This window comes from Panthera uncia (genome assembly GCF_023721935.1).
Source record: "Panthera uncia isolate 11264 chromosome C1 unlocalized genomic scaffold, Puncia_PCG_1.0 HiC_scaffold_3, whole genome shotgun sequence".
In the NCBI taxonomy this organism is placed as follows: domain Eukaryota; kingdom Metazoa; phylum Chordata; class Mammalia; order Carnivora; family Felidae; genus Panthera; species Panthera uncia.
The window spans coordinates 54,427,751-54,444,958 of record NW_026057584.1 but is presented as its reverse complement, the minus strand read 5'-3'; the positions used below and the strand labels follow the sequence as shown (position 1 = coordinate 54,444,958).

General features: G+C 42.8%; 1 protein-coding gene across 50 annotated transcripts in view; it reads right to left on the bottom strand.

Annotated features, from left to right (window-relative positions):
* The window catches only part of TTN (titin), a 275,095-nt gene that overhangs the window by 33,448 nt on the left and 224,439 nt on the right, over positions 1-17,208 (bottom strand). For all 50 annotated transcript variants that reach the window (XM_049615442.1, XM_049615431.1, XM_049615432.1 and 47 more), the window contains one exon: positions 27-17,132. In XM_049615442.1, coding sequence (XP_049471399.1) covers positions 27-17,132 — 17,106 coding nt within the window. The remainder of the gene's footprint in view (positions 1-26; positions 17,133-17,208) is intronic.

Below are 17,208 nucleotides of genomic sequence, written 5' to 3'. Positions count from 1 at the left end.
AGATGTTCTTTGTTTTTAAAACATACCTGTTATTTTTACTCCTTCTTTTGTTTCTGCTGGTACACCAACACCAAACTCATTTTCTCCAGAGACTCGGAAGTAGTAAATTGCCCCTTCTTGTAAGTTGGTAACTTTGTAGGAGAGGCGGTTACAGTTGTTGGTCACAGAGACCCATGCTTTCTTACTGGCCTCACGTTTTTCTGTGTGGTAATTCTTCACTGGTGCTCCACCATCGTTTTCCGGAACATCCCAGGATAACACTGCAGACTCTTTGGTTATATCATGTATAGTAATATTGGTCGGAGGACCAGGAGAATCTAAAACTTTGACAACTAAAGTCAGTGAAGCAGCGTTCAAAATATTCTGAATTGTTAATGTGTATTTTCCAGAATCACTTCTGTTGGCATTTTCAATAGTAAGTGATGTGCGAGAGTCTGTGGAATCAATATAAGCTCTAGTGCGGAGGTCAGTGTCTGGCTTACTCCACAAGACACTAGGTACTGGTCTTCCTCGGAAAGGTACAGTCATGGTAAATGAGGAACCAGCCTTGACAATCAAGGTCTTCTTCATTTCACTGTCAAGTTCAAATACAGGTTCTTCTTCTCTTTCTTTTGCTATTTGGGGATCAGAGCTATCACTGGGATCACTAGCACCAACCTTATTGATAGATCTTACTCTGAACACATATTCAGCTCCTGTTGTTAGTCCACCTATGGTATATTCTGTGCCTCTTAAGTTCTGAATGGCAGTTTCCCATTCAGTCTCATCAGATTTTTTGTATTCTACAGTGTATCCAGTTACTGGGGCCCCACCATCAAACAAGGGCTTAACCCAGCTAATAGTTATATTTGTCTTGCCTGAGTCCACAATTCTGGGTTTGGATGGAGGAGATGGTAAGAACACTGGATCTTCTGCCCGAATTAAGGGAGAGGGTTCACTTGGAAGGCTCAGGCCAGCAGCATTTTCTGCATAAACCCGGTACTCATATTCACATCCTTCCCGAAGTCCAGTTGATTTCACTCTCAGATCATAAACTGGTTTTTTGTTTACACGCACCCATCGTAGGCTGTTTTTCTCTCGCCTTTCAATTATATATCCAGAGATTTCACTGCCTCCATCACTCTCAGGTCTTGACCAGCAAAGTGTCATGAACTCTTTGGTCACAGACGTAATTTCCAAAGATGTGGGTGGACTTGGAACTGTAAATGGATCTAGTGCCTTTACTGCCACACTCTCTAAGGGCTCACCAACACCATATTTATTAACGCCTGTTACTCTAAAGATGTATTCATTGCCTTTGAGTAACTTGGTTACTTTACAGGATGTTGTCCTTAATTCTCCTTCACATATTGTCCATGCAAGGTGGCTCGTTTCACGTTTTTCTACAATGTAATAGTCGATGTCTGCACCACCATTTTCTTGGGGCGGTCCCCAGGAAAGAGAGCATTTCTCAGCTGTGAGGCCAGTTATTTCAAGTGGTCCTGCTGGTGGGCCAGGCTTATCGAGTACCTTGCAATTAATTGCCATAGACCGAGTTCCTGCAACATTCTTTAGTGTTAGTACATACTGCCCAGTGTCTCGTCTGACACAGTCTTTCACTGTTAACAGAGTATCATAGTCCGTTGAGACAATTTCTGTTCTTGCTCTTTCTTCGATTTCTACACCATCCTTGGCCCAGGAAATTACTGGCAGAGGTCGCCCTGCAATGTCTGCATGTATCTTAAGGACCTCTCCAGCTTTGACAACAATAACATCTCGGAACTTGACATCCATCATAATTCTTGGAGCCTCAACATCGTCTTTAACTGTAATAGGTCCGGTGGATTCAGATGGTTCACTAATGGAGTCAGCAGCATTCTTTGCAAAAACCCGGAATTCATAACGCTGATCTTCAGTAAGTTCAGTTACTTCAAAGTATGTTTCTTGTATGTTAGTAAAATTGCACTTCAGCCACCGGCCATCAGGTAGTTCTCTACGTTCGACAATGTATCCTGTGATCTTAGCTCCACCATCATAATGTGGTTTAGACCATTTAAGTGACACTGATTTTCTTGTGATATTTGTGACTTCAGGTTGTCCAGGAGGGTCACAAGGATCTCTTGCAGGGACTGGCTCACAAGACTTACTGCATTTACCAATTCCAGCAATATTCTCAGCATATACACGATACTCATACATCAGTCCTTCATCAAGGCCAGAGACTTTCATTTGAGTATCAGTGATGAGGATTTTATTTGCTTTTGACCAAAGAATACTGCTTCTCTCTTTATATTCAAGGTGATAGCCAATTACTTGACTTCCTCCATCATTTACTGGCACTTGCCAGGTTACAACCATGGTAGATTTTGTGGCATGTACAACTTTAGGAGTACCAGGAGGACCTGGGGGGCTGAATGGATACTCTGCAACAACAGGTGAAGATTCACTGTAGGAACTCTTGCCATAGCGGTTTTCTGCACAAACACGGAACTGATACTCACTTCCTGTTGTCAGACGAACTATTTTAATGGATGTTCTTGCAACTGCTTGTGAGACTGTGTGCCATGTTGTAGAAGTGGTTTCTCTCTTTTCAACGATGTAATTGCTAATTTGGCAGCCACCGTCATAGTCTGGAGGAGTCCAAGAAATTGTTACATTGTCACAGCTAACTTCATCAATATGTACAGGTCCTGGAGGTCCTGGTCTGTCAAGGACAATTACAGTAATAGGAACTGTTATGGATCCAGCACTGTTTGAAACACATAATTCATAAGTTCCAACATCTTCCCTTGAAGCTTCCTTAATAGATAGTGATGTTACAGTCTTTGAAGAAGAAACATTGACCCTCGTGGTTTCTTTAAGAATCTGACCATCTTTTTTCCAGCTTACAGTAGCTTGAGGTCTTCCTTTAAACGGAACATCAATCTTAAGTTGGTCTCTAGCCTTTACATTGAAAGTGTTGAAAGGAAGCTCAACTGAGGGCTTTATTTCAATATCCCTTGCAATTACTGGCACTCCAAGTTGTCTTGGATCACTTCGTCCCTTTTCATTAACTGCAGCTACCCTGAAGGTATACTCTTCTCCAGCAGTTAGCCCAGATATAGTTGCTTCTAGAGTCTTGACTTGTGTGCAGATGCTCCATTTTTCACTCCCTTTAGTCTGCATTTCAACTACATAACCAGTAATTTTGCTGCCACCATCACTTTCTGGTTTCTCCCACTTAATTGTAGCTGTGTTACGAGTCACATCGACAAGAGTTACTCTTCCAGGTGGGAGGGGTGGTTCAGAAACTTTAACAGGTTCAGCTGTTTCAGCTGGCAAACCAATCCCGTATTCATTGGAAGCCAAGACTCGGAAGTAGTAAGAACATCCTTCTTGTAGATTTTCAATTTTGAAAGAATTCTTAGTGCAATTGTTTGTAACAGTAGCATATGCTTTTCTTGTAGTTTCCCGTTTTTCAACAATGTAGTTTGTAATCTTAGCCCCACCATCAATAAGTGGTGGTTCCCAAGACAACATCACCGAGTCTTTCTTTACCTCTCTTACATTCAAATTCACAGGGGCACTGGGCGAGTCAAGAACTCTGACGTTAACAAAAGCTGTTTTGGAGCCACTGTTATTTTCTAGTGTCAGATTATACCGACCGCTATCAAATCTGGTAACGTTATCAATTACCAACATTGTGTACGAGCTGGTCACCTCAATCTGGGCCCTCTCAGTGAGAACGCCTTCGGCCTTTTCCCATTTAACTTCAGGCTCTGGTCGACCTTTGATTGTGACAAATAAGCGTAAAGTAGTACTTGCACGCAGAACGACCACCTTTCTGAGATCAGCATCAAGTTCTATTTCTGGTGGCTCTAGCCTCTCTTTAGCAACAACTGAGCCAGGTATAGTTGCAGGTTCACCTACACCTTCAGAATTGATGGCACAAATACGGAAGTTATATTCAGTATTTTCTTTAAGCTTGGTCACTGTGAACTGCTTTCCTTGTAATCCTGTTGGTGGAGTGCAAATTGTCCATTCATCTGCCGCATCCTCTTTGACCTCAACAACATAGCCCTTGACAGGTGCGCCACCATCATAAATTGGCTTATTCCATGCCAGGGAGACAGAAGATCTGGAAGTATCTGTTACTTTTGGATTACTTGGTGGACCTGGTGGATACAAAGCATCACACGCACGATAGAAAACAGATGGCTCACTAGGTTCACCCACACCAGCTGCATTTTCAGCAGCAACTCTGAACTCATAGGAATGACCTTCGGTAAGGCCAGTTACTCTGAGTCGGAGATCTGTTAGTGTTTTCTTGTTGCACTTGGTCCATCTAATACCTTCCTTATCTCGTTTTTCAAGAATGTAGCCCTCAATTTCAGCACCTCCGTCATCCACTGGGCGTGCCCATGTTACTACCATAGAGTCTTTGGTGATTGCTGAGGCTTCAGGTGGTGAAGGAGGACCTGGTGGTTTATAAGGATTACAGGCTATGACAGGCTCAGATTCCAAAGGCTCTCCAATTCCATATTTATTCACAGCCATGACACGGAAAATGTACTCATTACCAGGAAGAAGTTTAGTGACTTTGTAGTTAAGGGCCTGTACCTCAGTTGAAACCTGGGTCCAGGAGAGTCTGCTTGTTTCTCTCTTTTCAATGATGTAATGTGAAATACTAGCACCACCATCTTGTAAAGGTGGGTTCCATGCCAGGTAACATTTCTCAGCAGTCACTCCAGAAACTTTCAGAGGTCCTTCAGGGGGCCCTGGCCTGTCAAGTACCTTTACGGTAATTGGGATAGACTTCGTACCACCAACATTGCTGAGTTTCAGAATATATTGTCCTCCGTCAGTACGTATGCAGTCTTTGACAACAAGAGTGGTTCTCTGAATAGTAGACTTAATTTCCATCCTAGCAGCTGTTTCTTCAAGCTCTCTTCCATCTTTTGACCAAACAATATCAGGTATAGGTTTGCCGCGGATATCAGCTTCAAGGACAAAAGTCTCTCCTGCATGAACAACGATTACATCTTTATATTTTGGATCCATCGAGGCATTTGGTGCATCAATTTCATCTCTTGCAGTGATGGCACCAGTGCTTTCAGACGGTTCACTTAAGTTGCCAGCTGCATTTCTTGCAATTACTCTAAATTCATATCTTTGGTCTTCTACAAGTCCACTCACTGTAAATTCAGTTTCTAATACATTGGTAAAGCTGGCTTTCATCCAGCGGCCATCAGGTAGATCTTTCTTCTCTACAATATAACCTGTTATTTTGCTACCACCATCATAGGCAGGTTTCTTCCATTTCAGTGTGACATTGTTTCTTGTAATAACAATGGCTTCAGGGCGACCAGGCGGGTCACATGGATCACGAGCGACAAAGCATTCTGACACTTTGCTAGGCTTGCCAATGCCAACAATATTTTCAGCAGAAACTCTGAACTCATACTCAAGGCCTTCATCAAGCCCAGTTGTTTTGAATTTGGTGTCTTGAATGAGAGTCTTATTTAATTTGACCCATAAAATGCTGTTCTTTTCTTTCTGTTCAAGATGGTAGCCAATAACTTTGCTACCTCCATCATTAACTGGCTCATGCCACTGCACAACCATTTGATCTCTTGAAATTGATGTCACAAAAGGAGTTCCAGGTGGTCCAGGTTCTTTAAATGGATATTGTACAATAACCGGTTTAGAATCCAGAGGGGCACTTTTTCCATACCTGTTTTCTGCAAAAATTCTAAACTGGTATTCAGTGCCTGTTTTCAGTTTGGTTACTTTTATCGTTGTTCTTGCAACTGTTGCTGATACTATATGCCAAGTGGTGGTAGTTGTATCTCGCTTCTCTACAATGTAGTTGCTTATTTGGCAGCCACCAGTATAGGCTGGAGGTTCCCAAGATATGACCACAAAGTCTGCACTAACTTCATCAAACCTAACTGGTCCAACTGGAGGTCCAGGCTTTTCCAAAACAATAATGCTGAGATTTTCTGTTGCTGTACCTGCACTATTTGTTGCTGTTACAGTATATTTTCCAAAGTCATCTTTGTTACTCTCTTTAATGTGCAAAATAGTTGAAGTAGCTGTTTCCTCAACATTTACTCTTGTTGTCTGTTTAAGAGGTTCACCATCTTTGACCCATGAAATTGTAGGTCTTGGTCGGCCGATAACTGGAATTTCAATTTTAAGATCTTCCCCAGCTTGGACACTGTATGTGTTAAATGGTAACTTAAAACTAGGCTGTATAGTCAAGTCCTTGGCTATCACAGGAACACCAAGCACTCTTGGATCGCTTTTTCCTTTCTCGTTGTAAGCCTTGACACGGAACTGATATTCTTGTCCAGAGCTCAAACTAGTAACAACTGCGTTACAGACTTTGGATTCAGCCACAACACTCCATTTTTCTGTTCCTTTAGGCTGCATTTCAACAACATACCCCAAGACTCTGCTACCACCGTCATGTTCAGGTTTCTCCCACATCAACGAGGCACTGGTCTGGGACACATCAGTGAGTGTAACTTTTCCTGGTGGGGAAGGAGGTTCAGCAGCTTTCACAGCATCAACAGTTTCCACTGGAACACCAACTCCAAATTCATTTTCAGCCATAACTCTAAAGTAATAAATGGCTCCTTCTGTAAGATTCTCAACTTTAAAGCTTGTTTTACCGCATTTATTACTCACATTAGCATAGGCTTTTCTGGTTGACTCACGTTTGTCAATAACATAGTTCTTGACCTTTGAACCCCCATCGATGACGGGTGGTTCCCATACCAGAAGGACAGAATCTTTTTTCACTTCTTTGACTGTCAAATTCTGTGGTGGTCCTGGGGTGTCAAGAACTTTCACAGTTACAAAAGCAGATTTAGATCCGCTGCTGTTTTCCAGCTTGAGAATGTATTTTCCAGCATCATTTCTATCACAGTTATCTATTGATAGTTGGGTATAGTTTACTCCCTTTTCAATTTGGACCTTATCTGTGAATTCACCTTCCTCTCGAGACCAGGTGATTTCGGGTGTTGGGCGACCTTTGAATGGAATGTGAATTCTGGCAGATCCACCAGCTCTTACAACGATTCCTTTCCTTAATTCAGAGTCAAGGTCAAGTTCAGGTGCTTCAAGTTTATCTTCTGGCTTCACAGTACCAGGAACTGATGTGGCCTCACCTAAACCAACTTTATTGAGGGCACAGACGCGTATTTTATACTCTTGGTGCTCAATGAGTTTTGCAATTTCAAATCGAGTGACTCTCAGGCCAGTCTGTGGAGTAACTATTTGCCATTCTTCCTCATCTGCTTTACAGATTTCTACTACATATCCTAAGATCTCACTGCCACCATCATAGATGGGCTTACCCCAGGCAAGTGTAATTGAATTTTTAGTGGTGTCTACAATGTGTGCATTTGTGGGTGGGCCAGGTTTGAACACAGGATCGCAAGCCTTGTAATAAACTGTAGCTGGACTTGGTTCTCCAACTCCAGCAGCATTTTCTGCAGAGACTCTGAATTCGTACTCGTGATCTTCTGTTAATCCCGTTACTCTCAGACGCAAATCTGTAATGCGGCGTTTGTTACATTTTATCCACCTAATGCCACTTCTGTCTCTTTTCTCTACAATGTAACCAATAATCTCACTTCCACCATCACTATCTGGACGGTTCCAACAGACGGTCATGGAATCCTTGGCAATGTTTGTGACTTCCAAGCTTTTCGGTGGTCCAGGAAGCACAAATGGATTTTTCATTAGTACTGGTGCAGATTCCAAAGGCTCTCCAACACCGTATTTGTTGACAGCCATTATACGGAAAACATATTCATTCCCTTCTAGGAGTTTGGTAACTTTCAGAGAATTGGTCACAACTTCCGAAGCAACAACAGTCCAGGCAAGTCGACTCGTTTCTCTCTTTTCAACAACATAGTGAGAAATGTCACTGCCACCATCTTGAAGTGGTGGAGACCATGTTAAAGAGCATTTTTCAGAAGTGACTCCAGTAACCTGGACTGGCCCTTCTGGAGGTCCTGGTCTATCTAATACTTTCACATTTACTGGGAATGACTTAGAACCTGCAACATTGGAAGCTCTTAAAATATACTGTCCACCATCAATTCTAATGGCATCCTTTATAATAAGTAAAGCCTTGAAATCTGTGTTCTTTATTTCACATCTGGCAGATTCTTCAACTTCCTTATCTCCTCGTAACCACTCAATGGTAGGTAGGGGCTTTCCATGGACGTCAGCCTCAAGCCTGAATGTTTCTCCAGCATTTACCACAATCGTGTCTCTGAATTTTGGATCCATTGAAATTCTTGGGAGTTCAACCTCATCCTTGGCAGTTATTGGTCCAGTACTGTCAGAAGGTTTACTTATTGCCCCAGCGGCATTCTTTGCAATGACTCTGAACTCATATCTTTGATCTTCAGTAAGACCTGACACAGTAAATTGAGTTTCAATGACATTTGTGAAGCTGGCTTTCATCCAGCGACCCTCCGGCAAATCACGTTTCTCTACAATGTAACCTGTAATCATACTTCCACCATCATATGCAGGTTTGGTCCATTGTAAAGTGATTTCATTTCTTTTAACCATTATTGCTTCTGGGGTTCCTGGTGGGTCACAGGGATCTCTGGCTACATAGCATTCAGAATTCTTGCTTGCTTTGCCTACTCCAACAATATTTTCAGCATAAACTCTGAATTCATATTCAATGCCCTCTTCCAGATTGAGTGCTTTAAACTGGGTGTCATGAATAATAGTTTTGTTGACTTTTGTCCATAAAATACTATTTCTTTCCTTTCTCTCAAGGTGGTAACCTATGACTGGGCTCCCACCATTATTGATTGGTTCATGCCACTGAATGACCATGGAGTCTTTGGAAATGGCTGTGGCAAATGGTGTGCCCGGGGGGCCTGGTTCTTTGTAGGGATATTGAGCTACAATTGGATCAGACTCCAAGGCAAAGCTTTGTCCATATCTGTTTTCAGCAAAGATTCTGAATTGGTATTCTGTACCAGTTTTCAGTTTGGTCACTTTGAGTGTGGTTCTGGCAACAGTAGCAGAAACTGTATCCCATACTGTGGTGGTTGTGTCTCTTTTCTGAACAATGTAGTTGGTGATCTGGCAGCCCCCTGTATATACTGGGGGATTCCAAGATAGTGTAATACTTTCAGCACTGACTTCATCAAATTTAACAGGTCCTTTTGGAGGATCAGGTTTATCTAGAGTTGTAATTTCAATGGATGCTGTTTTCTGACCTACAACATTAGCAACTGTGATTCCATAATGTCCACCATCATCCTTATGAGTTTCTTTAATACTGAGTATAGTGAGGTCAGGTGAGTCCGTGACATTGACTCTTGTAGTCTGCTTCAGTGGAAGATCATCTTTAGTCCAGGTAATGGTTGGCTTAGGACGTCCAGCAATTGGCACTTCTATTTTCAAGTCTTGGCCAACCTGTACACTGTAATTGTTGAATGCAGGTCTTACATCTGGCTCAATGACCAGATCTTTGGCAACTATTGGAACTGCAAGGGACCTAGGATCACTTCTTCCCTTTTCATTTACAGCAACAACTCTAAAGAGATATTCTTCTCCCTGAGTTAGGTTAGTAATTACTGCTTCAAGGGACTTGACACGAGCACACTCTGACCATTTCTCACTGTGTTTAGCTTGCATTTCCACAATATACTGAATGATTTTGCTGCCACCGTCATGTTCAGGCTTTGTCCAACTCAAAGAAACACTGTTTCTGGTGACATCATCCACAGTTATTTTTCCTGGAGGTTGTGGGACTTCTGCAACCTTAACTGGATCAGTAGTGTGGGCAGGAAGGCCAATACCATACTCGTTCTCAGCTGTGACTCTAAAGTAGTAACTGCATCCTTCTTGGAGTTGATCAATCTTCCAAGAATTCTTATGGCAATTTGTTACAACTGCAGCATATGATTTTCTTGTGGCTTCACGTTTCTCAACAATGTAATTTTTAATTTTGGATCCTCCATCCAAAAGAGGAGGTTCCCAGGTAATAGATACTGAGTCTTTAGTGATTTCTGTGACTTTCAGATTAACAGGTGGACTTGGTGTATCCAGGACTCTCACAGTAACAAAGGCAGACTTTGTTCCACTGCTGTTTTCTAACGTGAGAGTATATTTTCCACTATCGTATCGGTTGACGTTGTCAAGAACAAGAGAGGTGAAACTGCTAGTGACATCAATTATAGCTGCATCTCGGATTTCACCATCCATCTTCCCCCATTTAACTTCTGGCGTGGGACGACCTTTAATAGGAACAAATAGCCTTAAGGAGCCACCTGCCCTTATATTTATAATTTTCCTTAGTTCTAGGTCAAGCTCGATGTCTGGGGCTTCCAATTTTTCTTCAACCATAACAGGTCCAGGGACATCAGCATGTTCTCCAACTCCAGCTTTATTAATAGCACAGATACGGAAGTTGTATTCATGCTTTTCCAACAGCTTTTCTACTTCTATATTTGTTTTATTGATTCCAGTTGGTGGAGTGCACATTGTCCATTCACCAACACTCACATCACATTTTTCAACAATGTATCCTTGGATTTCACAGCCACCATCATATATTGGTTTGCTCCAAGAAAGGAAGACAGAAGATCTGGTAACATCCACAACCTTGGGATTGTTTGGAGGTCCTGGTTTATAAATAGGATCACAAGCCTTTTGGTAAGCAGAAGGTGGGCTTGGTTCACTAAGTCCAGCAGCATTCTCAGCTGAGACTCTGAATTCATAATCGTGATTTTCTATGAGTCCAGTTACTCTCAGGCGCAATTCTCCAATCAGGCGTTTGTGGCACCTTGTCCATCTAATGCCCTCCTTATCCCGTTTTTCAAGAACATATCCAAGAATCTCACTGCCACCATCAGATGCTGGTCTTTCCCATACAACAGTCATTGAGTCCTTGGTCACTGTTGTGATTTCTGGGGCCTTTGGCGCATCTGGCACTACAAACGGATTCTTGGCAATTACTGGCTCAGATTCAAGAGGTTCGCCAACACCGTATTTGTTTACAGCCATTATACGGAAAACATATTCGTTGCCTTCAAGAAGCTTAGTAACCTTATGGCTGAGAGTTTGCACATTGGCATCAACCAGAGTCCAAACTAAGCGGCTGGTTTCTCTCCTTTCCACGATATAATTTATGATGTCACTCCCACCATCCTGTAGCGGGGGTTTCCAAGCTAGTGTGCATTTTTCTGCTGTCACTCCTGATACAACAACAGGTCCTTCAGGTGGCCCTGGCCTATCAAGAACTTTGACGTTTACAGTAACTGATCTCTCCCCGGCGACATTTTTGGCCTTTAGTATATAATTTCCACTGTCAACGCGTACTGCGTCCTTTAGGCTGAGACTGGTGGCAAAGTCCGTGCTCTTTATTTCTAACCGGGCTGTATCTGAAAGCTCCTGATCACCTTTTACCCACTGAATGGTTGGTATCGGTTTGCCATAAATATCTGCATCAACCCTGAATGACTCGCCAGCATGAACCACAATCGTGTCTTTGTATTTTGGATCCATACTTATCCGTGGTGGCTCTACCTCATCCCTTGCCGTTATTGCCCCTGTGCTTTCTGAAGGCTCACTGAACACTCCTGCAGCATTTCGAGCTATGACCCGGAACTCATATCTATGATCTTCAACTAGGCCAGTTACTTCAAACTGAGTGTCAATGACATTTGTAAAACTGGCCTTCATCCAACGACCCTCAGGCAATTCTTTCTTCTCAACAATATAACCAGTGATCTTGCTTCCACCATCATAAGTGGGTTTCTTCCACTGGAGAGTCACAGAATTTCGCGTGACAATAATTGCCTCTGGCCGTCCTGGTGGGTCGCATGGGTCACGAGCTACATAGCATTCTGACACCTTGCTTGGCTTGCCGATGCCCACGATGTTCTCTGCGGAGACTCTAAATTCATATTCAATGCCTTCATCGAGGCCAGTTGTTTTAAACTTGGTTTGAGGAATAGGTGTTTTATTCAACTTCACCCAGAGGATACTATTTCTTTCCTTGCGTTCTAGATGATAGCCGATGACTTTGCTACCTCCATCACTGACTGGCTCATTCCATTGTACTTCCATGCTGTCCTTGGAGGAGAGTGTTACAAATGGTGTGCCTGGTGGACCAGGAACTTTGAATGGATACTGGGCTACAACAGGCTCTGAATTGAGGTAGGTACTCTTTCCATATCTGTTTTCAGCTGCAATCCTAAACTGATATTCACATCCAGTCTTTAATCTGGAAGCCTTTATTGTTGTCCTTGCAACAGTAGCTGACACAATTTGCCAGGTGGTTGTGGAAGTGTCCCGTTTTTCTACAATGTAATTATTGATAGAACTCCCACCATCATACTTAGGTGGGCCCCAGGAAAGAGTAATACTATCAGCTGTCACTTCATCCATTTTAACTGGTCCAGTTGGAGGCCCTGGTTTGTCAAGAACAATAATATTAAGGGTTTCAGTAGCTTCACCAGCCGAGTTTGTCAACTTAACTGTGTAATGTCCAACATCTTCTCGGCAGGCTTCCTTTATTGTCAGTAGTGAATTATTTTCCGTGCTCTCTGCATTTACTCTAGTTGTCTGCTTCAGTGGTACATCATCTTTATGCCACGTAACAGCAGGTGTAGGGCGTCCAATGAATGGAACATCAACTTTTAGGTCTTCACCTGCCAGTACAGTGAAAGTATTGAACAGGAGTTTGAAGGCCGGTGGGATGACAAGATCTTTGGCAATCACTGGCACACTCAGTTGTCTAGGATCACTGATACCCTTTTCATTCTGAGCTGAAACACGGAAAGAGTATTCTTCACCCTGAATTAATCCAGTTATAGTGGCTTCGGTGACTTTGACTGTGGCACATGTGGCCCATTTGTCACTACCTTTGCTCTGCATCTCAACAATGTAGCCTAGAATTCGGCTGCCTCCATCATGCTCTGGTTTTTCCCAAGAGAGTGACACGCTATTTCTGGTGACATCCATCAAAGTTATTTTTCCTGGAGGAAGGGGTCGTTCTGATGCTTTCACAGATTCTGCAGTTTCAGCAGGCAGCCCGATGCCATATTCATTTTCAGCAAGAACCCTGAAATAGTAACTACACCCTTCTTGAAGCTGGTCTACCTTCCAGGAAGTCTTGTGGCAATTTGTTGCAACAGTTGAATATGCTTTTCTTGTTGATTCCCTCTTTTCAACAATATAGTTCTTTATTTTTGAACCACCATCAAGGAGGGGAGGCTCCCATGTCAATGTGACAGATGTCTTAGTGACCTCCTTTACCTTAAGATCCTGTGGAGGGCCTGGTGTATCTAGTACTCTAACGTTGACAAATGCAGACTTGCTGCCTGAGCTGTTTTCTATAGTTAGTATGTATTTGCCACTGTCGAATCTGTTTACATTTCCAACAATGAGCAGGGTGTAAGAGCTTGTAGATTCAATGCTAGCTTTATCTAAAGATTCTCCATGTTCCCGGGTCCACTTCACCTCAGGTGCAGGCCTTCCTTTGATTGGAACAAAAAGTCTCAGGGTACAACAAGCCCTTATGGTAACAACTTTGCGCAGGTCAGCATCCAGCTCAATCTCTGGAGGTAGCATCCTATCTTCAGCCTTTGGAGTTCCAGGAACAAGTGCAGGTTCTCCCATTCCTTCAGAATTCATGGCATAGATTCGGATTTTATATTCCTGATTCTCTTTGAGGTTGGTGATGGTGTAAGAAGTTGCCTTGAGCCCAGCTGGTGGAGTGACAATCTGCCATTCATCTTCCTCTGGCAGGGCAATCTCAACAATATACCCAGTGATTTCTGAGCCACCATCGTAGATTGGTTTATTCCAAGCAATTGAAATGGATGATCTGCTTGTATCTAGAACACGTGGGTTACCTGGTGGGCCGGGCTTAAACACAGCATCACAAGCTTTATAAAATGGACTGGCCGGACTTGGTGCACTAATTCCAGCAGCATTTTCAGCCATAATCCTGAACTCATATTCGTGTCCTTCTGTCAGTCCAGACACTTTATATCTTAAATCTGTAAGAGTTTTTTTGTTGCATTTAACCCAGCGTTGCCCAGCTTTATCATGTCGTTCTACAATATAATTGATGATTTCACTTCCACCATCAGAGTCAGGATGTCCCCAGCAGACAACCATTGAATCTTTAGTAATAGCTGTAACTTCAGGGTTTTTGGGTGGATCAGGGGGTCCATAAGGGTTTACTGCAAGCACAGGCTCTGATTCCAGTGGTTCTCCTACTCCATATTTATTTACAGCCATGACGCGGAATATGTATTCATTGCCTTTCAAAAGTTTAGTGACCTTTAGTTTGGTCACTTGGACTTCGGAGGCTACATTTGTCCATGCCAATCTGCTGGTTTCACGTTTCTGAACTATGTAATGATCAATTTTGGCACCTCCATCATCCAGTGGAGGCAGCCATGACAACACACATTTTTCTGATGTCACTTCGGATACAGTTAAAGGTCTTTCAGGTGGGCCTGGTCTATCAAGAACTTTGACATTGAAAATATGCTTAGCAAAACCACCAGGATTAGTTGCTGTAAGGGTATAGGCACCACTGTCTCTTCTTGATGAATCCTTGTTTACCAGATTAGTTGAGAAATCTGCAATTCTTATTTCTAACTTTGCTGTGCCTTCAAGCTCCTTTCCATCTTTGGTCCATTCCATTGTTGGAGGTGGGCGACCTGAGACATCAGCTTCTAGCTTGAATGTTTCACCTGCTTTTAATATAACTGTGTCTTTAAATTTAACATCCACCATTATCTTTGGTGCTTCCACATCATCCCTGCACGTGATAGCATCTGATGGCTCAGATGGTGGACTAATAGCACCAGCAGCATTTTTAGCAATGACACGGAATTCATAGGCAGCATCTTCTGTTAGGCCGCTGACTGTAAATTCATTCTCCAAAATGTTGCTGAAGTTGGCTTTCAGCCACCGTCCATTGGGAAGGTCTCTCTTTTCAACTATATAACTAGTAATTTTAAAGCCTCCAGTATATTCAGGCTTAGCCCATTTAAGTGTCACTGTGTGTCTGGTAATATTTAGAGGAACTGGTTTCCCAGGTGGGTCAATGGGATCTAAAGCAAGCATGGGTTCAGATGGCTTGCTTGGCTTGCTTTTGCCTGCCATGTTTTCTGCGATCACTCGGAATTCATAAGCAATACCATCTGTAAGTCCACTTGATTTGAAAATGTTGCCTGGTACTAATGCTTTGCTCACAGTCTGCCAGAGAATACCGTTTCGTTCTTTTCTTTCAATGTGATATCCTAAAATAGGGCTTCCACCATCAGTAAGAGGTTCATGCCAGCTAATTGTTATTGAATCCTTGGTAACCGCCGTCACCTGAGGGGTCCCGGGAGGCCCAGGAACCTTAAATGGATAGCTGGCAACTACAGATGCTGAGGTGATGGGTGGTCCAACTCCATATCTATTTTGAGCTTTTACCCGGAATTGATACTCCACTCCAGTAGTAAGGTGAGTGGCTTTATAGGTAGTGCGTATAACGGTGGTGGCTAACTCAACCCACGTAGTACTGTCAGTCTGTCGCATTTCTACTATATAGTTGCTTATTGGTACACCTCCATCATTCTCAGGTGGGTCCCAAGAGAAGGTTACAAAATCAGATGAAACTTCATCAAATTTGATTGGTCCAGTAGGTGGCCCTGGGATATCATGGACTTGAATGGTGATGGTATCACCAACCTCTCCTACAATGTTTCTTGCTGTTAATGGATAGGGCCCACTATCACTTCTTACACACTCATTGATATTTAAGATGGTTGAAGTTGCTGTATTTTCAACATTAACTCTCTGTGTCTGTTTAAGAATTTGGTCTCCTTTTTTCCACGTAACTGTGGGCTTTGGTCGACCAAGCACTGGAATTTCAACTTTGATGTTGTCACCGGCTCTGGCAATGACTAATTTCTGATAAATGCCACGGAGATCCAATTCTGGAAGCGATGTCTGCTCCTTAACAATGACAGGTCTGCTTTCTCTAGGCGCACTTCTTCCTGCACTGTTCACTGCCATCACTTGGAAGGTGTATTCTTCCCCTTCGGTTAGATTCTTCACAACACATTCTAACCCTTTCACAGTTGTGATATGGGTCCATTGGTCAGAGCCTTTTCTCTGGGCTTCAATCACATAGCCAGTGATCTTACTGCCACCGTCGTGCTTTGGTTTAGGCCATGCTAGGCTGACTGTGCTCTTAGTTATGTCCATAATGTTAAGACTGTCAGGTGGTGATGGTGCTTCGGAGGCTTTTACAGGTTCTGTTGTTTCTGCTGGCTCACCAATTCCATATTCATTTTCTGCCATCACTCTGAAGAAGTATTCACATCCTTCAGTCAAGCCAGTAACTTTATATGTGCATTTATGGCACTTAGTGGTGGCTGTGGAGTAAGATTTCCGTGTTGCTTCTCGTTTTTCCACAATATAGTTTGTTATACGTGAGCCCCCATCTATCAGAGGGAGGTCCCAGTGGAGGGTGACACTGTCCTTTGTGATGTCCGTAGGCCTTAGGTTAAGGACAGGTCCTGGGGTATCCAAGACTCTGACATTAACGAAGCCACTTTTCTTCCCAGCAGGGTTTTCAATGGTCATGACAAATTTACCAGTGTCGTATCTGTTACATTCTGGTATAATCAAAAGAGTAAATGATTCCGTATTCTCAATGTTAGCTCGGTTTTTAAGGTTGATACCATCTTTGGTCCATGTCACTTCAGGAGCAGGACGACCTTTAATTGGGACGAATATTCTAATGCTGAGTCCTGCTCTAACAACAAGTGTTCTTCGAAGCTCAGCATCTAGTTCAAAATCAGGAGCCATTTCCCGTTCTACAATTTCAACATCTGGAATCACTGCTGGCTCCCCAATACCTGCATCATTGATGGCTCTGATTCTAAAATTGTATTTTTCTTTAGTCTGAAGATCAGAGACAACAAATTGAGTGATTCGGAGAGCAGTTCCTGTTGTGTCTTTTATCCAGGCCTCATCTCCTACTTTTTGATGCTCTACAACATAACCAGTGATTTCAAGTCCTCCATCATAATGAGGCTTGCCCCAGGCCAAAGAAGCAGATTTCTTGGTAGTATCAGTGATGTGTGGATTTGAAGGTGGGCCTGGGGGATCTGAAATAGAAACAAAGACACAAAAATGTATATTAAGAGTTTAGCTTTTGGATAACTTCTATGAAATATTAGTACT